General features: G+C 35.8%; 1 protein-coding gene and 1 long non-coding RNA gene across 2 annotated transcripts; both read right to left on the bottom strand.

Moving 5' to 3' along the window:
- Window positions 1-4005: 4005 nt before the first annotated feature.
- On the bottom strand, window positions 4006-6381 carry LOC122290716. The gene is made up of 2 exons (XR_006236546.1): window positions 4343-6381; window positions 4006-4229 (listed from the first exon to the last, which is right to left on the bottom strand). It is a non-coding gene; the product is annotated as an uncharacterized LOC122290716 (long non-coding RNA).
- Window positions 6382-14996: 8615 nt separating this feature from the next.
- On the bottom strand, window positions 14997-21096 carry LOC122290934 (cyclin-dependent protein kinase inhibitor SMR4-like). Its single transcript, XM_043098599.1, has 2 exons — window positions 20782-21096; window positions 14997-15428 (listed from the first exon to the last, which is right to left on the bottom strand). The coding sequence occupies exons 1-2, from the start codon at window positions 20926-20928 to the stop codon at window positions 15339-15341; spliced, it is 237 nt and encodes a 78-aa protein (XP_042954533.1). The 5' UTR covers window positions 20929-21096; the 3' UTR covers window positions 14997-15338.
- Window positions 21097-26450: the final 5354 nt, after the last annotated feature.

The following is a 26450-nucleotide window of genomic DNA, read 5'->3' on the forward strand; positions in this document are numbered from 1 at the left end:
GATTGCGAACTTAGAATAGTTGTAGGGCGTTGATATATAGTAGCACTTATATATAGCAGTCTAGGACGGTTAATTTGAACTTAGTAGGTATCCAGTGAGTGGCTCTATTTTCCCCATAAGTGGTGTATTCATCCAAAACAATCACACATGCAAGGTGAGAGTCAAACGAGCCTCACACACCCAAGTCTTAAGAGAAATACTTGGTCTATACAATCTTACAAAAGGAAGTTTTACATATTGACGTGGTTTAATATAGTACGTCAGATTGTAAATAACTTTTTGTTATAAAATATATCCGACTCATTACATAAAGTAACGTTAGTTTGTAAACTTACTCTATAAAATCTATGTATAGACCTAATACTTCTCAAGTCCTAATTACATATAGCAGGTAATTCTCTTAATTGAGAAAACACACATAGCCTACTCCCCTAGCGAGTGTCATTCAGGGTTAAAAATACCAAATCTTCCCACTTCAGATTCCAATTATGTGGACGTTTGTGATGTTGCATGTTACACATTTTGCCAACGTGGCACAAAACAATTGGCCGCTTTGTGAGTGCTTTTTGTTCTGCATCTCACAATATAATTTCACGATTGTCATACCTCCCAGTTGTGGAGATCCATCACTCTTGTATGGTTTTCCTTTTTAAACTTATAAATGAAAAACATTTAGAAAGGATATGGGAATGGGAGGCAGTGGTCATTGGACAGTGGCTTGCTGGTTCTCATGTGCAGGGGCAGTGCTGAACATTTTTCTGCAGAATTGGTACCTTTCTTTTGTTAATTTAAAGCTTACTGCAAACAAGGCAAAATTGTAAAAGATGGAATCTGGAGGCAATTGCTGCTCCTATCACAAGTTACAAAGCTCTTACAGAAAATAATGTGGAAACTTAGAACCGTGTTGTAGAGTAATTGGTTATCTGTACTAGATAAAGCCTAATAGATATTACAGAAAGTGTTCATATTAGAATCGTTTTTTTTTTTTTCCAACAATTTACATGGCATGAACAACAAAAAGGGGTTTTGAATAAACTATTCTGCGAGAGATGCCCACTGGGTCAAGAAGAATCGTTTACCATCTTTGTCTATTTATAATTTCTTATTAAGTTTTTTTATAGTATAGTTGCTATGATTAATTACCCTTTTGTTTGGTAGATGAAAGTACCAAGTAGTAGCCAAGAGCTTAATGGCCTAATGACATATGATCTGGTTCTCCAAACGGAAAACCTGGGTTTGAAACCTCCGACTCACTGTATAAAAAAAATAATAAAAATAAAGTAGTTAGTATGAAAGAAATAAAAATTTATAGGAAAATAGAGTTATCCCTTTTTCTCCGTATACTTGGTTTCAGCTTCACTAGGGCAACTACCTATATATAACGTCATAATTCATTTGATTAATTTTTTACGTACAAATTTGTATGTAAATAATTATTTACAATGCAATCCATTATATTATGAGTGGTATATATGTTTGATGTGTCAATAAATAGATTTGTAAATAAATTTTTTTCAAGACATTTAAATCTGCCGAGATAAATGTTTTAGTTTATTTTTTATTTCTTTTACCTCCACGTGCCTGTATAGAGTGACAAACAATGAAGTGGACATATACCATGTTGGAGGTTTAGATACACAAGCACATGCCACAATTTGAACCAGCAGTCAGATTGCCTGAATTTCCAAATAAACTAATATGATGAACATATCCTATGCTAGGCTCTTTAAGCTTACATCCTGAGGAAAAAAGGGTGACTCTCCATTTAAAGTTTACATTTTATCATAATGTTTTGTCATAATGATTGCAAAAAACCCATTTTCTCATAGAATAATGATAATTTATTTATTTATTTAAAATAGATAATATTCATTTACCTATTCTTATAATAACATCTAAATTCAAATCAGCTATTTTTTACTCCTTTAATTTTTTTTCCTTGCAATTGTTTGTTGTCCAATATCATGAAAACAAAGGGAGGAAAAAATAAGAAGGAATCTTACAACTAGAAAGGGTTTATTTTTTTATAAGAAAAAAATAGGTATTTATATAATTTGACCAGTCAACATTAGCCCCAATACAAAGACATTCACATGTAGATGCCACCTTCTAAAGAATTATGCATATGGACAAGTATATATCTAAGTCTTTGTTAATTTGTAAGATGTGAACATAAACAACAAATTCATCAATGAAATCCCCAGCCCCATTCCATGTGATCTTTAAAGAATATTTGAATCATCGTTTAAACAATATTTGACCAAAATAGAGCTTTTGAATCTATAAAGAAATAAGATTAGAGAGCAGTACTTTTTTAATCTTACCGAGTAGCATTCCAAAAGAAGAAGAAGAGAGATGTCAGGAAATTCAATCACATTATATTCTCTCACGATTCACGAGCTGCGCTGTGAAGAATATGAAGATCAACCAAGTTGATATGTTGTGTGTCAAAAATAATGTCACGTGGAGTACTCTTCTTTGCTATACACTGCATCTTGCATTATCTTTCGAACTTCCCTTCACCACTTTTTTAAGTTTTTCCTTGTGTATATGTGCAAAGTTTTGTTTTGGGGGAGTTGGTCATGTGGACTTGAGAATACTGGTATTTGGAAATATGCACATGCAAACATGTGAGGTGCACAAGGGCTGTCAGGTGGAGGTGTGGGAGGTGCGGTGCACCTTATAAACGTGGAACCTTGTCCCACACTCAAAAAATAAAAGAAATTGTTTAACGCTCCTCAATAATTCTCTATTCTGGCATGTCTATAGTCCATTGCATTAGTTCTTCTCTAATACCCTCAGAAGAGTTTGAAAACTAATGTCGATTCAATCATGATTATAAACATTTGGTGTATGTTGTTGCCCAATGTCCTATAAAAGAAGGGGGAAGGATGAGGGTCGTGTCGTTAATATGTTGCAATTTGCTTTTGTATTCGGAGAGAGTTCATTGGGAGTGTCGTTGCAGCACACGTCGTCATTTGATTGGCGGATCGGCCTTGATAGTAGTAACTATTTATTTTGTCCTTAATTTGGATAATTCTTGGCACCTACATGGAATAGGGGCCTTCGGCTGCTGAGACCAAACTCTTGTATGGAACTTAATTAGAACACTTCTAGCCAGATCTCATGGCATTAGTTCCTAGATCAGTAGAAACGAAAGAACAATGGAGAATATTTCTCAAATGAAAGTTAGAATTAACAATATTAAAAGATGCAAAACTAGGGTGATAAATGTGAGGAATAAAATGGTAATCTCCATTCGCTTTATATATATTTAGTGTAGAATAACATGGATATTTATCAACGTGTTTCTAAAAAGAATAAGATTAACAGATAAAATGACTAAAAAAATACTCATGTTTTACACTAAATGGATTATCTTCGTCCCACTTGCATCAACTCTCATCCTCGTTCGAAATGTGAAGAGCTTCGCCACTGCCTATAGTCAGGAACTCTTGTCCTTGGAATGGCTGCCGTTATTCATATGGTGAAGTGAAGACTAGGAGTGAACTGATTGTTGGCGCCATTGTCTGCATACCAAATTTTGATCATTATTCCCTGAATTAGCATGAGCCACCATAACAGCGAACTGAGTTGGTGGATGTCTATCTTGATAGGCTATTAGGTATTATTGAGTAGTCCCACATGACTTAGGAACAAACTCATCCTGTACTTTATAAGGAGTTATCATACTCCTCTTATTAGGCCTTTTAAGGGGAGCAATGAGTGTTTTTACATGGTATCAGAGCAGGCTAACCTATGATCAATGATGGGCTTCTGCGACCTACCCACGATGATGGTACCGGAAATACCGGCCCACACGTGAGGGGGCGTATTGAGTAGTCCCACATGGCTTAGAAACAAACTCATCCTGGACTTTATAAGGAGTTATTATACTCCTCTTATTAGACCTTTTAAGGGGAGCAATGGGTGTTTCTACAGGCATGATTCATCTTAATAAGGACTTGATGATTGATTGCTATCTTTGATTTGAATCATGACAGGAGGTTACAATCTCTAATTTGTTTATAATGATATAAACATACAAATGCTCCATTCCAATCAGAGTTCTGTTAAATATAATTCTCAGCAAAATAAATACAACAGCTTGAAAAACTTCGTTCTTTTTTCTTGAGATTCTGTATTCTGAACTCGAAGGAATTGCCATGCACCGACCAAGCTCCTAATAAAATGGTATGGAGACTAGAGGTTCAGCAGAACCTGAAAGCCTGCAAAAAACCCAGTTGATAGTTCCACATAAATTAGTTCCATTTCCCATTGGAGTATTAATTGTTTTTTTTTTTTAAATAAATTAAAAACTAGTTCCATGCTACACCCTTACCACATCTTAGATTTTTTTTTTGTGAAAACATTCAGCCTCTGCCCTTTTATAATAACCATTTTCATCTCCGGATCACCATTCCTCTTCTTCTTCCTCTTCTTCTTTGGTCTTTTCTTTTCCTTTTTCCCTTCTTTTGGCAGTTGCCAAAATGAAACTTGAAGAACTATACTATCTTCATCAAATTTCTTGGTGTTATGCTAGACTAAAAGAATCACGTAATGCTGAGTAATTCCCATACAGAATATATGTAGTTTTATCAACTGAGAAGAAGAATATGGAATCACATGTAAAAGAATCACATCGTTTCGGATTTCTTCCTGATTACAACCTTTCGTTTCTTTGAGAAGGCTTCCCCATATACATTCTAAAATCTTACCCTCCATCTGCCTACTTCAGTGTATGAGCCATATACTTCAACAGCTTATCTTTAGGTAAAGTAAATAGCATTAACATAGTTAAGAGTGAAAAAAAAAAATCTAAGATGCTTTTACCAGAATATATATAGCAATGCTCAAGTCTTTGTGCTACAAAGCATGATATATATATATCTTTTAATTTCTAATATTTTTGGCTATATGTGCCAAAATTGGCTTGCTATAAGGAATCAAACAATCAGCAGAACTACAAATTTATCTTAAAAACACATAATTATGATAGCCGTGAGGATTTTAAATTGTTGGGCAGAGAGTAACAAATACATGAATCGGAGTGCCAACGATGGAAAGGATTCAGAAAACAGACTCACTTGACATGAATCCCGTATTGTTTTCCATGTCCCTTAAGCTGGTTAGCTAGCTAGAGAGGACTTTAATGGCCAATAAGCCATAGATAGATTTCGGACTAGAACAAAAAGGAAATAAATGGTATTTATCAGGCGTTCTGACTCAGTGGCTTTAGAAAAAATCAATATTTTAACAGGCAAGAACACATGATAATTCATAATGGTATAATTATCAGTGGTTCTTTCAAAATCTTATCGTTAAATTTAATTGGTAGAAGTTGACGGTTATTCAACATAAAAAGATCAGTACATAAATAATTCATGAAAATATGAATAAGCAAGAATCTCACAAACTTCAGCTCTGCTTACTGCTGTTTAGCTTGTATTTGTCAAAACCGAGCATGATCAGCAGCAGTTCATTCATCAAATTTCCCTCAGTTAGCATTTCAACTCATTCCACACCAGAGTTGTAACATAGAATCGAAAATCAGAAAGCCCGCATGGATCAAACTGGAGGAAGCAGAAGAAGAAGAAGAAAGAACTGGTACTGTTACCTTCACATTTCCTGGTTATCTTCATCCTTTCGAATTCACAAAGACCAGCCAGATCAAACTGTAGGCTTGTCTATTTGAAACTCAAAAGTGGAGCGTAGCCACATATTTGCGGATGCAGCATCATCAAGATTCCCACAAGACAGAAAACTTCGAGTAAGAGTAAACAAAGCGTCCCTTGAAGTTTGTGAATCTTAAGGATGCTGCACCCGCCAATACTGGCTGGTGAACTGATGATGATCTTCCCATGCAAGAAACCTTAACCCTTAAAAAAGAAGGCTAACCACGAGGGAAAGGTAAAGAAAAGGAATAGAAGAATTAGAGAAAGCAAAACATTCCAGCCCAATGAATCATTATGGAACTATACAAACCAGACCCACCCAAACTGTACCAGTACAGACCAAAAAACAAAACCCATCAGGATATCTTTTAATATCCACCCACTAATTGATAAGGTGAACATGTTTAAGTGTTGAAAGATCAGAATTGGAACGCCAAAACCTGGCAAACATACTGAGAGTTTTTACGAGGATTGAAGGGAGAAAGAGGGATGTATTATATATATGTATATAAAGTTGATACCGTTAAAGAATAAAGAGTGATGAATTATTGGTGGGTAATGAGATGTTGTGTAGGGGAAGTGAAGTTCTGAATTTGGTGGCTAACCATCGAATCTAGTACGGAAAAAAAATCCTGAGGCGGCTCCACTGGCACATACAGATGCATAAACAAGATACTAAAGTAACATCCACCAAAAGAAGACGAGAAATTGAGATTTGGTGGTGGCTTTTTGCATGGGTTATCACTGATTTTCACAGTGCCTGTCCCGACCCCCCAGTTTCCAAAAGCTAGAAAATATCGCAGAAGAGACGAGGTGGTCCAAAAAATTTACTGCTAAGTACCCCATCAACTTTGCAGCCACCTATTTTCTGCAGATGGTGAAAGGTCATGCAAGGCCAAGGCATATATTACACTCATGTACATGTCATAGAAATTTACGACTAACGTGCCTAGCTTTGTCATAAAAAGATAAGACTTTCGACTTTCTCAAGTCTATCACTAGGACTTCCATGTAAATTATATGCAACATACTTTTTCAATAAAATATCTTGGACATATCAAATACATGAAACAACAGAGAAGCCGATCTTTGTTACTTCGAGCATTCTATTCGTATTTCATTGACAAGAGATCAACCTAAACCTCCATAATCCTCGTTTTTAAAGTTCCGTATCACTCTAATTTTTAAATACGTTATTTGTAAGTGTGCATCTTTGATTAGAATGTGGTGTAAAAGTGATTTTTACACCTTCCAATCACACGCAACAATAAACTAAATCACAAGGAATTAAATAACTTAAATTTTTTAAAAAGAGAATATTAATTATAATTTGAAATTTTTGGACCAACCAGAATATTCTCATAATTCTTAATTACTTTGTGAAGATATTAAGATTATACTAAGATGACATGAAAAGCCATCCTGCATATATATATATATATATATATATATATATAAATGGTTCTTAATTTATGCAATCTTTCTATTGGTTTCTGGACAATCAATTCTCTGCTAGCTGCTTCTAGCTAACTAGATCACAAGGGCATCAATATTCTTGCTTCCAGCAAAGGAAAGCCTCTTTAATTACGTACCATACATGCAAGTGGCATTAAATAACTTTTCAAAAAAAAAAAAAAAAAGTGGCATTAAATAAGCTTAATTATCTGCTAAACTATATTATAATCATGATTATAGTTTGTAGCCAAATTGGCAGTTCACTGTGTGATCAACGTGTAAAGGCAAAGACGCATTGGAAAGTGACCATCTTTTGGCCAAGTTTCTGAACTAATGTTTGGGAATCTAAAGGACGATGTGTGACAGCGATGCGGCTATATAGTTAATTTATGTTGTCATGTCTAGGTGACATTACTACAACCATTGAGGTGTACATAAAGTTGAAATTATACTGCAAAAAAATTGGTGACCCACGTGGGTTTGTTGGGGGCTTTAAGGAATTAAGAATAGGTCATATTTACCATTAGGCTTAGTTTGGATACGGTTTCATCTCATTTTATTATTATAATATTTTTAAATTTTTATATAAAATATAATAAATAATTTAATTTTTTAAATCTTAAAATAATAATAAAATTAAAAAATAATATTTAAATAATATTTTATTCAATTTTTTAACTTTTATCTAAAATCATCTTATCTCATTTTACTATCCAAACTACACCTTAGTAGTATTAGTCGCTTAAATATTTAAATAATTATTTAGTAGATATTTTTTTTATAAGAAACAAAGTATTTCATTCATACGAGATAACAATTACAAACATTTATCAAATCAAATAGTTTGAGAAAAAAAGTCTGCAATATAATCTCACCACATTTCAATACTATCAACTTTCCATGCATTTCTAACTAACTGATGGGCTGCTCTATTCCTCTCTCTACAAACATGATTAAATGAACATGTTACAAAGCAAGTTTTGAGTCCACAAATGAGCAGTTTGACCATCTCAATTCCTCCATCGACACTGTTCTCTTAACCATCCCTTAGCCTCTCTTATCCCTCTCTATGTATATGATGGACAATTTCCCAACTTAGTTTCAAAGAATCTGTAGTAGAAAAATATCTTGCCTTTAACAACTTATACAGTAAGGAGTTCTTATATTGTAGAACCCTCCAACCTTGCATAGTAAGGAGAGCAAGGTTGAAAGTGCGTAAGTCCTAAAACCTCATACCCGCTTTTGACTTACCCTTACACATACTTTAACTAACCCAATGAATCCTTTTTTTCATCACTTCTCTGCCCCCACCAAAACCTTGATATGAGCTCTTATAATTCAGAACATAAATTAGTAGGCAGAATAAAGCAATTCATAGAATAAGTGGGTATCGTTAAACCCAGAGCCTTTAAAAATATCTCCTTACCCCTTGAGATAATAACTTCTCCTTCTAACTTTAAAATTTTTGCCAAACCTTTTGTTTAATAGATTGAAAAGCTCTTGTTTTTGAGTTACCAACAATTTGTAGTAAACTAAGATATTTCTCATATTGCTGCACCTCACTATTACTCCATAAAAGTTTAAGTTCTTCTCTCAAATCCTTACCCACATTACCGCTAAAGACCATAACTGTTTTTTTCTTGTTGATTTTTTGACTTGAAACATACTCATATAAGTCTAAGATAGATTGCACCCTCCTATTCTCTTCTACATCAGCTTTTCAAAATATAGCACTATTATTGACAAAGAGCAAATGATTAATATTTGGAGCCCCTCTATAGATTTTTATACTAGAAATTTCCTTTCTTAAGCCTGCCTTTTTTAACAATGCAATAAGACTTTCTGTACAGAGAAGAAAAAAATAAGGGGACAAAGGCTCCCATTGTCTTAATCCCCTAGAAGGAATAATAGGCCATTTTGGCTCTCCATTAACCAAAACTAAAAAAGTAACATATATCACACAATACATAGTCAAATAAAAAAACTCTGCTGAAAACCGGTCACCTCCATTATAGTGAAAAGAAAATTCTATTCAACATGATCGTAGGCCTTACTCATATCCAACTTAATAGACATATAACATTTCTTGCCTTTTTTCTTATGCTTTAAAATATGAATCAATTCATAATCAATAAGAATATTATCAGTGATTAAATGATATGGAACAAAAGCACTATGACTTTCACTAATAAATGAAGGCAATATTATTTTCAGCCTATTAGAAATTACCTTTGCAATCAATTTATAGGCCTTATTACACAAACTAATGGACCTATAATCAACAACATTAGTAGGGGATTTCTTCTTGAGAATAAGAGTAATATGAGTGTGATTAAGAGATGAAGGGAACTTACCAGTCTTAAGAGCGTTTAACATTGCTCTTGTGATAGCATTGCCGGCCACTACATGCCAATATTTTTGGTAAAACATTGGAGACATTTTATCCGGACCAAGAGCTTTGGAAGAATGCATTTGAGACAAAGCAGCCACGGCCACCTCTGTTTCTATATAAATCTGACTAAAAGCAGCATTAATTGGATCAGTTACTTTTCCAGCAATTGACTAAAGAAAATCTGTTGAACCAATTGAATTGGAAGTAGAAAAGAGCTTCTAAAAATAATGATGAATAATCTGCTCCCCAAGCTGCCAGGCCCCTTGCTCAAAATTTTTAGTAGAGTTGAGGTCTAGATTATGGCTCAAATTTGATTTGAGGAAGTGTATGTGGTTTCCCACCATCTAGGTCCCTTCTATTTAGTTCTAACTGAGTAGACTATTCTGGTCATGTCCAAGAAAACAACCTCCAATTACGCCTGAGCTATTACCCATTATTAATGCTTAGCAATCTATATACGCATATATACACACATCATGTGCACATATATGTTGAAGAAGTCAAGGATTATAATTGGTGTGATTCTTCCTCGTGGATTGGTTTGCTCTCTTTTAATCCTATAAATTAATTCCTTTTTTTAATCCACATTGATTATCTTTGATACAAACTTTTGTTGTTTTAAGAGTAATGCTATTACATACAATCACTTTTATATATTTTATGCACACTATATTAAAGTACATAAAAGAATACATAAAAATAATTGTATATAAAATTTTTGTTGTTTTAATGATCATATAACTTTTGGTAAAATTGTGCCTCGATAGTTTATTGAGAAACCCATCTAGAAGGTGGGTTTTATAAATAAAAGAAAGTTAGTATTTCTAAAATGTTTTGACGAATGGACACGTCATGTTTTAGTATTGAGATTTCTTACCATAGACTCAACATATACTCACTACATTAAGTGCCGCGTGTAGAAATTAACGTGGATCTTAACATTAAATCCAATAGAGACTATATATAATACACGTTTGAGATTGTGGTAGAAAATATAGCTTATACCTAATAAGTTTAAGTAATAAGTTTGAGTAATAAGTTTTACTATATTTAAAAAGTTATTTATTTTAAGATAACTATATGTTTAAAACATTTTTTTTTTTGAAATAGATTTCAATTCAATTCATGAATGAAGGAAGTTACAGTTGTGATCAATAATTTCAGGTATAAACCCTGATTACAAGTCAACTATTCATCTGTTATACGCTCCCCTGCACACAACTTTTATTGTGCTGGACATTGTCTAAAAGTTTCAAAAGAACTCTCTAATGACACAACTTTTCTGAGATGTAAGACTCTGTAAAAACAGAGATGTCCATCTCAACTTATCTACGAGAAAACACAACTCATATCATCCCCACCCTCCAAAAGAGGAGGGGGATTTTTTACCCTCATCCTCCAAAAAAGGATAGGGACTAAACTACCCTTATCCTTCAAGAGGAAAGGAAATTGTCTATTTCAAATATTTTATTAAAACCTAACAGACAAAACAAAAAGTAAAAGCAACTTGATACACCCTAATAAGAACAAACTATGCTATCCACGCCGATTGCCCACGCCAAAAGCCCATCTGCTGTCTGCCCCACTTTATCCCCTACTATCCTGCTACTCGTAACTGCCTCCAGCCTGCGTCCTACCACATCCTGCAACCTGCAAGTAAGCAACAAACAGCTCCAAAGTGCAGCCGACTAGCCATCCTCAAAGCACAACCGGACAAATATGTAGGCAACAGAAAAGCCTTCACCGTAAGCCTTATTACAGACTAAATAAGCACTAGGAAACAAACCCAACGGGGGCCTCACCGCCTCCTTAACCCCTTAAAACAGACTAGACGAAAACCAAAAGCAAAGACTAAAAAATCGAACAAGAGAACTAGACTAAATAGAAAAGACTAAAAACCGAGCCATCCGAAAGCTAAGCTAAGAAAAGAACAAGCAAGACAGGAACCAAAAAAACCAAAAAAATAGATTGTCTACACCATTACCGTCACCCCTTCCCCGACCACCATCCAAAAGAGAATCCGCCGTGAGCCATGGCTAGGCTCCACCCCCGACAGAAGCCTTAACCCCCCATGCACGATGGCCTGCAAACCGAAAAAACTCCTTTGTTTTCCATAGATAAAATAGAGGCCCTTAACCTCGTCGGACTGCATCCCTCACAAGCAAAACATCGTCTCCGAGAGCAAACCGCTTTGACCCCCCTACCGTCGTAAAACCTCCAAGCTCCGTCCCCTCAGCAGACCATTTCTTTAGACAAAACTAGCCCCAAACCATTAACTCTTCCCCACATGCACCTTTCAAGTATGCATGTTTCATAATACGCCTGATAGCTAGCTCCTCCCAGCCAAAACGATCGGAGACATTGGACTGGGTCAAGGTTTTCACCACTTTTGTAGTCGAGCTGTAACCGAGCTCCTCCACCACTTTTGTGTAAAAACTCTCTGCCCAAATTGCATGATATGTTGTGATTGAGGACTTCGGTAAACTGGCCTGGTAATGGCCTTTCATCCCATCAAAGTTACGGCCAACAGTTATTATTAACGTTCTAAAAAACAAAACCACCCACAAACGCAACCCTACACCTAACTGGAAAAGAGAGATGGGATGGAGGGAGGGAGGAGCCAAGGCTCCCACCCCCCTCTTAACAGTTTTCTTGATCTTGTTCCCTAGAGAGAAGGAAGAGGCTTGTTATATTTAAAGCATTTCTAAACACATTATGTTTGCTTGAAAACAAATTAAAAAAAGTACTTTCTAATGTAGAAATAATAATTATTTGAATTTTTAAAAATTATGACTATATTTTTAAAAGTTTAAAAGTTATAATTAAATAAGAGTTGTATGGATATTTTCGTCAATTAACAATCTTTTTAAAATTCGAATTACATTATGCATTATTAAAAAAAATACGTTTGAAGAAAAGTATTAAAATGATGTTTTTCTTTAAACGTACTTTTTATCTTATTTAAGATTAAAATTGCTTAATATCTAATACTCAAACAACCTACTTTTTATATTAAAGAGTTCTTAAAGCTTTAAGAATTTTTTAACACTCCTAGGGAAACCCCAAACAGGCTCATAGTCTATGTCTATATAAAATTTAGAAAATATTTGGATTAGACAAAATATACTTAAGATCATTTTGTAGAATGGGTTATCCTCAACAGACATTCATGATTTCTTCGACAATTTTGACATGACTTTCTTTATGTCTTTTGAGTTCGAAAACTAAATGTTTGCAAGTGAAGCTTCTCTTTGAGCCTCATCTGCATCTATCCTTTCACATTGCCTAAAATATTTTCCTTACACCAAGCACTCCTATAGTTTGGAATGATGATAGATATTAATTATTCCCGTTGCCTTATATTAAGCTTAAAGTAGTAAGATCTCAATGTGTAACGAATAAATTATTACATATTCTTATACCCGAATAAATTATAACAGATTCTCATTACCTTTAATTAAGATATAAATATAACACACTTTTTTGTTACGACTTTTTAATATATTTGCTAGAATTTAGAGCCGATAGACACAGGGGTTGTGCAAGGCCGCACAGTTATTTAAAAAAAAAGAAGTAAAATTTATAATTAAAAAATTAATTTTTTTATTTATATTTTATATTTATTTTCTTTAAAAAAATATACGACACTTATACGTTACGATAAATATAATCTCTCCAAACATAAAAGGGATGCTCATTATGTGACAAAACCAAATTGAACTCTGCTCTGCCTAAAATGGGCCGCCCAATTTCCTTCCCAGCCCAAAAATATAAATACATATTTAGTTTTGTGACAACAAAGCCCATTACTGGTCTGGTATTTTTTGCCCAAGAAAATCTATATAATTTGTTTTATAGACGTTCTGGAATCCGAAGATTGTAAGAATTTATATCTTGAATTTTTTATTAGAGTTGTTGCAAGTTACAATACCATGAATGAGAAGAAGTGTTTATCATGCTTTTAACTATATTCTCATATTATTATCTAATTTATTATTAAATAATTAGAAAATTAACAATAAAGTATCGAATGCTCTAAAAAAATTGTTTTTTCCTAATACCAACTCATTTTAAGTTGAGTGACACTTTTAACCTTTTAGGTGTCATTTAGATAGTGAGTTGAGATAAGATAGTTGGGATAAAAGTTAAAAATTAAATAAAATATTATTAAAATATTATTTTTAATATTATTATTATTTGAGATTTGAAAAAGTTGAATTGTTTATTATATTTTATATAAAAATTAAAAAAAATTATAATGATAAAATGAGATAAGATAAAATACTTTCACTAACCAAACCGTTTGAATAGTAAGTTGAAATTAGATGAGATAAAAGTTGATAGTTGAATAAAATATTATTATGACACATTACTCTATATTAATAGGGATTAATTATAAATTTGTACCCAATTTTCACATGTTTTAAATTTGAAATCTCAATTTTGTAAGTTCAAAATTGATAGATCAACTTTATATTTTTATTTGTTGCATACATATTTCATATTATCACCAATGACTTCCAATAGCTTGCAATAAAAAACTAAATGGGACCCAGTGTGTCCAGGGACACCTCTTATACTTGAGTCATGATAAAATTTAGAGAGTGTTACAAGCTTCAGTATGATCATAAATTACGGCCACAAGCGTGTCCTTTTATATTTATATGAACTGCTGTCTGGTGAAGAAACTTATTGAAATGCAGATTGTTAGTACTTTAAATCAGTAGTGATGCCAGTGAGAATTAATATCTTAGACATAATTAATATCCTCAACGAGTATCATGGTCGGATATCACACCGGATTATCTTGCCTGTTATGTCACTAATTAGTGATTAATTAGTATTAGAACGAATGGTAGTTAATTAGTGATTAATGGCAATCAGATTTAAATTATGTATTGGCACGCATTGGCTATCAACCTCTAATTATTATTTCGCAAGCCTCTGCCTTTCAGTCTGCAAGCCTTATAGACGTCGACCTCCATTACCAGTCGAGAACTTCTTTCCCTCTCTTATTATCGAACTGTCGTGACTTGTGAGGTCAATGCGTCAATCTTTGATTAATTAACACATCGACATTGATAGATCTATTAGTCAATCAAAAGTTGACACATCGCATACTATTTTTTAACTAGAAATTGGGGACCGCCTCAAAAAATTAAAATATTAATATTGTAAAATTAAAAGCTGAAGTATAAGGTGAAAATCCATATCCTGATTTTTAAGCCAGCAGCGTCCTTTCATAAAAAAAAAAAAAAAAAAAAAAAAAAAAAAAAAAAAAAAAAAAAAAAAAACCAATACATTTTGTTTTCCCTCCATTTCAGTCAAACCCGCTTCAGCACCTGCTAAAGCGTCCTTCATGTTCTCTTCATCTGTGTCCGGTCATCGTCGTCTTCTCAGTAAGCGATCTATTAAGCGACGGGACGATGAGATAAAAAATAGTTGTGACAAAAATACGGTTCACACGAAAAACATAAAAAAGGTTCGATTGTGATCACGGTTTCAAATTCTCCAGGGAGAAAATGGCAGCAAAAGACTGAACCCTTGCCAATACACACTGGAACTGATTATATGCAAACAGCAGAACACCAGAATACCAAGCTACACACCGCGCATCCCTAACCAGTTAGCTACACCCTGAAATCTCAATAAATATACATATGTGCTTCTTCCTGTCTTCACTCCTTCATCCGGAAAAGAAAAGGAAAAAAAAACAAAAATAGAAAGCATACAGTAATATCCAAAGCCAACATAGTGCTGTAAGCAAGTAACTCATGCAACAAAAGGGAAAAATCAAGAAGAAAAGCCACTCGCCACTACAAAGCACAGGCATGGCGTCTAGGAGCCATGGCAAAGAAGAGCTCGATATCAGGTGGCTGGAAATACCCATTCTTTGACGGTTCCCTCTGTTGCAGGTGGAGACAAAAATAGTGAACAGTGCACCGAAAGACACCGAATGCACCGTTGCACCGTTTACTCCTTTGTATTGTTAGGCACCTCCCCACCTCCCCAAGAATCATGCAGCAAATTGCTGCATCGTACTGATCTGCTCTCCTATAAATAGGAGAGCTTAAGTGTGTGGAGAGTGCAGCAGAGAGTGCAAAGCGTGGAAGAGAGAAAGAAGGGAGAAGAGAGTGGGTGAGCAGAGAGTGTTTTCTGTAAAATCATTTTCATAATGAAATTACAGCATATGTGGACGTAGGCAATTGCCGAACCACGTTAAATTTCATCCCTCTATTTAGAATCGTCTCTGTGTCAGAACAGCTCCCAACAACTGGTATCAGAGCACTGGTTCGAGCTGTCTGAAAATTCAAGTTGTTCAAAATCAATTTTTGACAACTCCACGGTATTCCTCACGTCGAGACGAATTCGTTGCCGCAAACAAAATCGAAAACGGAGGTCGGACGAGGCTACACGCGCCCCTAGAAGATCGGCGCGTGCATCTGCTGCAACTCACGCGCCCCACGCGCTCCGGAGGTTGAAGACGCGTGCACGGACACGCGCCCACGCGCCCTAGAGAGGTTCGGCGCGTGTGTCACACGCGCCTCACTCTCCCCCACGCGCCACAATACTGTACGCGCACTGTGCAGCGCATGTATCTCATGCGCCAGACAGATCAGAACCGTCCATTTTTCAGATCTGTTTTTGGCTTGATCTAAGCCATTCGGAGTCCGATTTCGACGATCAAATAGTGCTTTCCAACTATTTGGATCATTCCGGACTCATCCGTACGGTTGAAATTTTGAGATTCGGCATCAGTACATTGGATCTGAACCATCCACGTGTTGCAGATCATTTTGGGCTAGATCACGCCAGTTGGAGTTCCATCGCAACGATCAAATAGTGCTGACAAACTATTTGGATCATTCCGGACTCGTTTCCAGCTAATTCGAGTGTTTCGGACGCAGCGGTGATCTTTGTTTGTTTGAATTTGAACTCATTTGTAAAGTTATGGCTGGAGAAGAAGCTAAAGGTGTTGGTATCGAAAAATTTGACGGTACAGACTTTGCCTACTGGAGAATGCAGATAGAGGATTATCTCTATGGGAAGAAACTACATCTTCCACTCCTAGGAAGAAAGCCAGATGACATGAGCAATGAAGATTGGAGTTTCCTTGATAGACAAGTGTTGGGAGTCATTAGACTAATACTGTCAAGATCAGTTGCACACAATGTGGGAAAGGAAAAGACCACGGTGGATTTGAAGAAAGCTCTATCAGACATGTACGAGCAGCCATCAGCCAATAACAAAGTGCATTTGATGTACAAGCTATTCTACTTGAGAATGGCAGAAGAAACTCCAGTTATTTAGCATCTGAATGAGTTCAACACCATCATCAATCAATTAGCTTCAGTGGGGATTGAATTTGATGATGAAGTACGTGCACTGATTGCTCTAGCTCAATTGCCAAAGAGCTGGGAGGCCATGAGAACAGCTGTTAGCAATTCTTATGGCAAAACAAAGATGAAGTATCAAGATATCCGGGACCATATTCTTAGCGAAGAAGTTCGCAGAAGAGATACAGGAGAAGCATCAACTTCCAGTTCTGCCTTAAACCTCGAGACGAGAGGTAGAGGAGCTAGTAGAAGTTCAAATCGGGGCAGATCGAAGTCCCGAAGAGGCAGAAGTAAATCTAGGTCCGGAAAACAAGTACAGTGCTGGAATTGTGGCAAGATTGGTCACTTCAAAAATAATTGCAAGGAAGCAAAGAAGAAGAATGAGCATGACTCTGTTAATGCCACAACAGAAGAGCTCCGAGATGCCTTACTTCTTTCAGTCGACAATCAAATTGAATCTTGGGTGTTAGATTCAGGAGCCTCGTTCCACACTACATCACACCGAGAAATCATGCAGAATTATGTCACTGGTGATTTTGGGAATGTGTACTTAGCAGATGGTGAAGCGTTGGAAATCGAAGGCATGGGAGATGTACCAATCAATCTGCCCAATGGAAGTGCATGGTTGCTACAGAAGGTGCGACATGTTCCCAAGCTCATGAGGAACCTGATTTCTGTAGGACAACTTGATGCTGATGGGCATTCGGTACTATTTACCGGTGGCATGTGGAAGATAACAAAAGGAGCTATGGTAGTAGCTCGAGGCACAAAAACAGGTACTCTATATATGACTTCAAGCATTAGAGATACTATTGCAATTGCTGATGCAAATGCCAATATATGGCATCAAAGGCTTGGTCACATGAGTGAGAAAGGAATGAAAGTACTATTATCCAAGGGAAAGTTACCAAAGTTGGAATCAACTGATTTCGACATGTGTGAAGGTTGCATTTTTGGAAAACAGAAAAAAGTTAGTTTCTTGAAAAATGGTAGAACTCCAAAATCTACAAAGTTGGAGTTGGTGCACACAGATTTGTGGGGGCCATCCCCAGTCGCTTCTCTTGGAGGATCGCGGTACTATGTTTCATTTATTGATGACTCAAGCAGGAAAGTATGAGTTTATTTTTTGAAAAATAAATCTGATACATTTGATACTTTCAAGAAGTGGAAAGCTATGGTTGAAAATGAAATAGGCTTGAAGTTAAAATGTCTGAGGTCAGACAATGGAGGAGAGTACATCGACGGAGGGTTCAAAGAATTCTGTGCTGCAAATGGGATTAAATTTCAGAAGACTATTCCCGGGACACCGCAGCAGAATGGCGTAGCTGAACGCATTAACAGAACTCTCAACGAACGTGCCAGAAGCATGAGGCTGAATTCAGGACTGCCTGAATGTTTTTGGGCTGATGCAATTAACACTGCAGCCTATTTGATTAATAGGGGACCTTCAGTTCCCTTAAATTTCGATCTACCAGAGGAAGTCTGGAGCGGAAAGAAGGTAAATCTTTCCCATTTGAAAGTTTTTGGCTGTTTATCATATGTTCACATAGATTCTACTGATCGTAACAAGTTAGAAGCCAAATCTAAAAAATGTTTTTTCATCGGTTATGGTGATGAAGAATTTGACTATCGATTTTGGGATGATAAAAATCGCAAAATCATCAGAAGTAGAAATGTGATATTTAATGAGCAGATTCTGTACAAAGCTAAGTCACAAGCTGAATCTGAGGAACAGCCAAAGAAACCTGAGGTTGTTGATTTTGATGTTACTCGAGTCAACACTGATCAGAACGAGGATCAAGAAAATGATGATACACAGATCGAACAACGTACACCACTCACTGCTACTCGAAGATCTTCAAGGACAATCAAGCCACCACAGCGGTTCTCACCATCTCTATACTACATCTTGCTAATAGATAGTGGTGAAGTGGAAAGTTATGATGAAGCTCTACGAATTGAAGATTCGATCAAGTGGGAGAAAGCCATGCAAGATGAGATGGAGTCACTGATGTCAAATCAGACATGGGAGCTAACTAAGCTTCCAAAAGGCAAGAAGGCTTTGCACAATAAATGGGTGTACAGAATTAAAGAAGAACATAATGGTAGCAAGCGCTACAAAGCCAGAATGGTCGTGAAGGGGTTTCAACAAAAAGAAGGTGTCGACTACACAGACATTTTCTCTCCAGTTGTAAAATTGACAACGATCAGGCTAGTGTTGGCAATTGTGGCTGCAGAGAATCTACATCTTGAGCAGTTAGATGTGAAGACTGCATTCCTTCATGGTGATTTGGAGGAAGACATCTATATGCACCAGCCACAAGGATTCTCAGTGAAGGGAAAAGAGAATCTAGTTTGCAAACTGAAGAAGAGCTTGTATGGCCTAAAACAAGCTCCACGACAATGGTACCGAAAGTTTGACAACTTCATGTGCAGTAATGGATTTACAAGACTGCAGGCTGACCATTGTTGCTATATGAAGAACTTTGACAAGTCTTATATTATCCTACTGTTGTATGTGGATGATATGCTCGTTGCAGGGTCAAGCATCGAGGAAATCAATGAACTGAAGAAGCAGTTGTCAAAGCGGTTTGAGATGAAGGATTTGGGTGCTGCAAAACAAATCCTTGGTATGAGAATTATTAGAGACAGGTCTAATGATACTCTCAAGCTCTCCCAGTAGGAGTATGTAAAGAAGGTGCTCAGAAGGTTTAACATGAACAAGGCGAAACCAGTAAGCACACCCTTAGCTAGTCACTTTCGACTAACTAAGGATCAGTCGCCAAAGACGGAGGAAGAGCAAGAATGCATGAACAGAATACCTTATGCATCTGCTATTGGTAGTCTTATGTACGCCATGGTCTGTACAAGGCCAGATATTGCACAAGCAGTGGGAGCTGTAAGCAGGTACATGAGTAATCTAGGAAAGCAGCATTGGGAAGCAGTCAAGTGGATTTTAAGATATCTACAAGACTCTTCAGATACGTCACTATGCTTTATAAAATCAGGTTTAAAACTACAGGGATATGTAGATGCTGATTTAGCAGGTGACGTTGACAGCAGAAAAAGTACTACTGGATTTGTGTATACGCTGGGTGATACAGCTGTATCGTGGGCTTCTAAGTTACAGAAGATTGTTTCTCTCTCAACTACAGAAGCGGAATACGTTGCTATAACTGAAGCAGGAAAGGAAATGGTTTGGTTGCAGTCATTCTTGGAGGAATTGGGAAAGAAGAATGAAAAAGGCATTCTGCACAGTGATAGTCAGAGTGCTATTTTTCTTGCAAAGAATCCAGCCTTTCATTCCAGAACAAAACACATACAGTTGCGATACCATTTTATCCGATCTCTTCTCGATAGTGGACAGCTGATACTTGAGAAGATTCGAGGAACAGAGAATCCAGCAGACATGTTCACAAAAGTAGTTACTGCTGACAAACTGAAGCTGTGTATAGCTTCAGTTGGACTTCGTACTTAAAGGCATGACTTGAAGTTGCTGTGATAGTTGCTATGAAGATATGTAGACTCATTTGTCTCCAAGTGGGAGATTGTTGCAGGTGGAGACAAAAACAGTGAACAGTGCACCGAAAGACACCGAATGCACCGTTGCACCGTTTACTCCTTTGTATTGTTAGGCACCTCCCCACCTCCCCAAGAATCATGCAGCAAATTGCTGCATCGTACTGATCTGCTCTCCTATAAATAGGAGAGCTTAAGTGTGTGGAGAGTGCAGCAGAGAGTGCAAAGCGTGGAAGAGAGAAAGAAGGGAGAAGAGAGTGGGTGAGCAAAGAGTGTTTTCTGTAAAATCATTTTCATAGTGAAATTACAGCATCTGTGGACGTAGACAATTGCCGAATCACGTTAAATTTCGTCCCTCCTTTATTTAGAATCGTCTCTGTGTCAGAACAGCTCCCAACATCCTCTTCTCATTCTTCTTCTTCCCCAGGGACAACGGCTTCTTCTTCTTCGGAGGGGGCGGCGGCACCATTGCCACCGGTATCCTACACTCTACGCGTCTGGGCGTCGAACAACCAGCCTCACAACAGACCTCCTGATCCCTCTCCTCCATTATCACTAGCCAAATAATCACTCTCCCTCTACGCCCAAAGAACAAGAAAAGTGCACCCAGAGAAGCTGTGCAGGCAGCCTTCAGAGCAGTTGGAAGACCTGAGAGATTGGCTTTAATGGTGGTTCGAGAATATACACCTTAAGATTATGAATGTGTGCAGCGGCTGGTTCTGGAAGTTGCCAGTGCCTCAAACCAGATTTGTGGTCCCTGTGAAGACAGCGAAGCACAAGTGTCATGGCTACGTGTCGTAAGCACGCTAAGCTTTGATCTACGTAGAGTTGCACGTACGACAGTGCTTTCTAATTTATGGTTGCTACTTGCTACTTTCGAATTATGTCTCTAAGTAATTGTCTAATCGATTCGGTCTGATTTAATTGTTGATAAAATTTAAAATTAAATCGATATGATCAATTTTATGTTTTTTAAAATTAATTACGTATCAGGTTACCTATGACCATTTGAGAGAAAAAAAGAACGAATTGTTACAGTAGTTCTTCCTAATATTGATTCAGTTTATCATTGTTAAATGGTTGTAGAAGTTGTCATATTTGTTAAAAGATGTTAAGAGTAGTGCTGCTAAGGCTTAAAAATTGGAACTTTCTGCCCACAAGGATGTCTCATTATAATGAGAGGTGCAAAGACTATAAATTAATGATGTTTCTGGATGTAGCTTTTAACTCCTTGAGAATGTAGCCTCAACTAACATTTTATTAAGTTTTTAAAGAATTTGAAAAGTATTTGCTCTTCTAAATTAATTGATCAGCATGCATTTCATTATCAAATGCTTTTGTTCTTGCATTTTACTAGTTGAAAAAAAAAAGAATAATAATAATAAAAAAGATGGACAATGCTTATCGGACCGGTACTAGTCCATTTGCCTTTTTTTTTTTTCTTTTTTTTTTTCTTTTAAATTAATAAAAAGGCAAAATACACTATCGGTCCATGTGATAGGGTCCAAAATACACTAGCTAGCCGATGAGCTTATTCACGTACACAAATTTATCTTTTCTGAGACTACACAATTCCCCGGTCCACGTATAGTTGACTTAAAGGTAAATGACCCAATAAACAAATCTCTTAAAAAAAAAGAAAGGATAAAGCTGCTTCTTTTTTTGTAAGCTTAATGTCGGCCCATGCACGACTTTCTACCACTTTTTATTACAAAGATTAGTATGAAGTAAGACTGTGAAACCGGGCCCCGTCCGGAACAAACTCGGACCGGTATCCGTTCTCCAAAATTTGGGTGTATTAGGGCTGGGTATCGGGTCAAATTGAGATTAGTTTAATTGTTTTAAGTTGAGATAAATTTAATTTTAATTTTTTAGGTTGAAATGTATTAAATAGATTAAAATGAGTTTAACTTTTTTATTAGAAGTTTAAAAAGTAGTAGATCTCATAAAAATTGATTTTAAATGAGTTGAGACGAGTTGAGTTTGACTTAACAACCAAATACAACTTTAGAATATTGGTAATGGCTAGAGTCCAAAATTTGGATAAAAGTTGAGATTTTGGCTAAATCTAAAGTCATCGAATATATTAATCCATATTGGACTATCAATTCCAAAGTCAAAACAATAGTATTATATTATGTATTTTAATAATAATATTTTTAATAATTATTTTTATATTTTGCAAATATACTTTATATATTAATTAATAATTTAATTTTTACTTTAAGTTATTGTTTCTCAATTATTTTTTATATCAATCTAATTATCCAACATAATATACCTTTGTTTACTAATGAAAGTTTTAAAAGGAATTGGATAAAGACTTGTTGATTATTTGTGAATAAAATATGAGTTTGACGGGTGAGAAGTGATTTTCTAACTTTAGAAATTCTTTTAGATTTAGTGTAGCTGAATGTCTAAGTTAAAAGTTTTTAGTTAGTTCAATACAGGCTATTTATATAAAACTTAACTATATTTTAAATTTCACTGACATTTAACTAGTCCAATACTAGTGCTCATACTTGTTTTTAAGAGATAGAAGAGTTAAAGAAATTCTCAATTAAAAAGCTAATATTCCAATCAGAAATGCTAAACCCATCAATAGTTGGGTCCCGATTGTGTGTTTCAATGTCTTTTTTAACTTAATGAATAAAGAAGTGTTTTTTAAATAATATTATAAATTTTCTTTTAAATATTTAAAAATTTTAAAAAACATGTATTAAATAAAACAAAAAAATAAAATAGATGACAATTGAAATACACTTATCGGGTCCCAACTCGGTGGCAGTAGAGCCAACACTATAATCCAATTGGTCGATTGCCAACGTTTGTTTTCATTTGAATTTTCGGAGGCTGAATAATAAAGCTAGTTAGCGTGGTTTTAATTTGAATTTTGAACAAAATCCAACAAATAGCGGTTCTAATCTTACAATGATGAAATAAAACGAGAAAATACAGACGTCCCCCCTTTCCCCTCCCCAACGTTCATGCACACGATACACACACACACACACACACACACATATATGAATACATACACGCTTGTATATTTACTATTCCAGGATTCCTTATACAAACAGGTTGCCATTTGAGAGAGTTGTAGTTGATTGTGGGTCATGCATCAATAGAGAGAAGGGCGGTTTTCACGGCGATCAAGACGCATATGATGATCCGACCTGTAAGAATTGCAGTAAATCTGTTGCTGGTTCGATTCGTATTATTCGCCGAAGGGATTTTCATTGATTCGGCTAAGAGATTCACAATTGGACCTGATCCCAAACGTGGCCCTACTCTCTTTTCGATCGTTGCTTGAGTGAGAAGACAAAAGGTCCTAACTCCCTCATGTAAAATCTTTTGAATACCAAATCTTCTGTAATTTCGTTTATTTTTGTTATTGATTTTTGAGTTCATTCTTATATTCATTTATTATATATTTAGTCTTTTAGCTTTGGGCCCAAGAAAGACGGCAACTACAATGGCTTTGAAGGAGACCTTAAGGCCGGCCTCTTGGCACTCTTTTCGCTACATTATTCTTGGTGGATGAGAATTTTTGGTGCTCGGGGTAATCATCGAAGGCATCTCTCCTATCCTCTAGTTGCTAGTAGTCTTTTACCTATGAATCGTTTGAATTTAAGTCATTTTTTTTTAAAAAAAAAAAAATCAACCAGTCTATCAATTTTAAGGCTTGTCGTGGAGCATGTTGGTGCTCAAATTTGATACGGTGGGGACTGTTATTACTCTAGTTTAGAGCCGTGCCATGGGGGGCTCTGGAATCGGGTGTTCCTCTACTAATGCTTCTTATCTAAATTCTTGATAAATTTAATCGCTCTCTCTTTTGCCTGTCGTTCTTATAACACCTTATAAGCTCTCTTGGACCATGGTGCCTAGCCAGGTGAACTTGCTATTTCTTTCTAGTTAACTTTTGGTTGTTTGCTCTTCCTTTTGTTTTAGTGACGTAGGTAGAATTGTCTAGTAATGCCTTCATTTCTCTGTCTATTCACTGTTTTGGTTTCCATAAAATGACTTGTGATCTGTTCTTCGTGTGTTGTTTCCATGGAGTGGGGAAGAGCTATGTTTAGAAACGAACATTGATACAATCGAATGTATGCATGGGTTGGAATAGGTTTTAACAACCACATTCCAAATTCCATATACACATGTAATTTTTTTTTTTTGAAAAGTAATAAGAGATTTTATTCCCAAGAATAGGCATAAGCCCAGGTACCTAGGACATATACAAAGGAAATACCTCCTACTTTCTAAAAACAAAAGGAAATCTAAAAACAATTCTAGAAATTATCTTCCTTTACAAAAGTTTTAGCCCACAAACTCAATGTACTAAAGAAAAAATCCCTAAGGTCTCCCAATGAATGGTCTTTGTCTTCGAAGCATTTCCCATTCCTTTCAAGCCATAGATACCACATGAGACAAGAAGGAATCATCTTCCCAATATCAACCGCATTACCCTTCAATCCCTTCCACCCTACCAATAAATCTATCACTTCTCAAAAGTCATTGTTGCTTTTGCTTAAAGGAGGGAATTTGATAAAATTCTGATATATTCAAAACAGGTGAAGATATTCTTCTCCTTTTAATCATTGCTGTTATTGTGATTGATGCATTACTGTTATTATTATATTATTTATCATTTAGTTTTGTATACTTATTTCAGGGCCTGATTGTGTCATTGTTTCTTTATTACTTTAGGTTGGGTACAATCCAGATTCTATTCCTTCTACAGACAATCCTTCGTTCAGATCCTTAGGTATTGGACTATATCTCTATGTGTTTGTATGTTTTGTAGTTTTAGTACTTTAAGGTTGAAACTTGAGCAAATAAGAAATCCCTGTGGATCCAAAACCAAAACTTTTGGTTTTTGAATTTTAATTTACAAAGCTTGAGATTTGTTTACGGACGCCGTAGGGCTTAGGCATGTACAACCTTGATTAGATAGGTTTAGCGGCTAGCTTTCAGTTTTGATCCATAGAAGGCAAATGCTCTCTTAGTGTATAGAAGGCATTTTGTGCTTCTCATTTTGTTTGTATAAAATACTATTTATAGGTTATAGCCCTTCATTGAGGAATATATTTCATATTGATCGAAGGAGGAAGAGATGCAGCAAGGTTGATTTAGGTATTGATATTAACCGTGACCTCCTTCATTGACTCTAGGTTTATATATTTCCTCGTAAATTAATCATACTCTTCCACTAGTTGCATTGTTTGTAGTTCTTTGGGATTGTCAAATAGTGCAGATTTTCCAAACCGGTTGTTACGATTTTCGCAATGGATCAACAAACTTTTTGAGGATTGAAGACGGAAGATACTTGCGATATTCATTTATTATATCGAGCAAGTTAAACGTATTTGGATTTTTTTTTATTAATCTATTTTATTTTCTTTGAGACTTTTTTTTTTGCAATGCATATTATGGGGAACTTTTTTTTAACAGTCAATTACTGCTAAAAGTAATATCATTGAATAATATTTCCTATATTTTTCTTGTTAATAGTTTTTCCCTCCTTTCCTCCTCCTCCATTCCTTATACTCCTCTTGTTGTCCATTCGTCCACTCTTCCCACTCTCCTCTATTCCAATCTACTTACTCTCCTCCTCGCTTTCTCCTCCTCTCTTCCTCTGTTCACTTTTCATCCTTTCATCCTCTCTTCCACTCTTTCCCTTTATCCTCTCATCCGCTCTTCCTTGTCACTTCCTCCTCCTCCTCTACTCTTCCTTCTCTCCTACTTGCTTTTTCCTTCTCCCTACTCTACGTTTGTTCCTCCAAGATATTATTTGTATTTTGTTTTTTTAAATATTATATTATTAGTGGTTGGATGTGATTCGTCTTTCATTATTTCTTTTTCAATTCTTTTGGTTTTTGAATTTTAATTTACAAAGCTTGAGATTTGTTTAGGGACGCCATAGGGCTAGAGCATGTACACCCTTGATGAGATAGGCTTAGCAGCTAGCCTTCAGTTTTGATTCATAGAAGGCAAATGCTCTTTGAGTCTAGAGAAGGCATTTTGTGCTCCTCATTTTGTTTGTATAAAATACTATTTATAGGTCATAGCCTT

Source organism: Carya illinoinensis, chromosome 13 (assembly GCF_018687715.1).
Source record: "Carya illinoinensis cultivar Pawnee chromosome 13, C.illinoinensisPawnee_v1, whole genome shotgun sequence".
Classification (NCBI taxonomy): domain Eukaryota; kingdom Viridiplantae; phylum Streptophyta; class Magnoliopsida; order Fagales; family Juglandaceae; genus Carya; species Carya illinoinensis.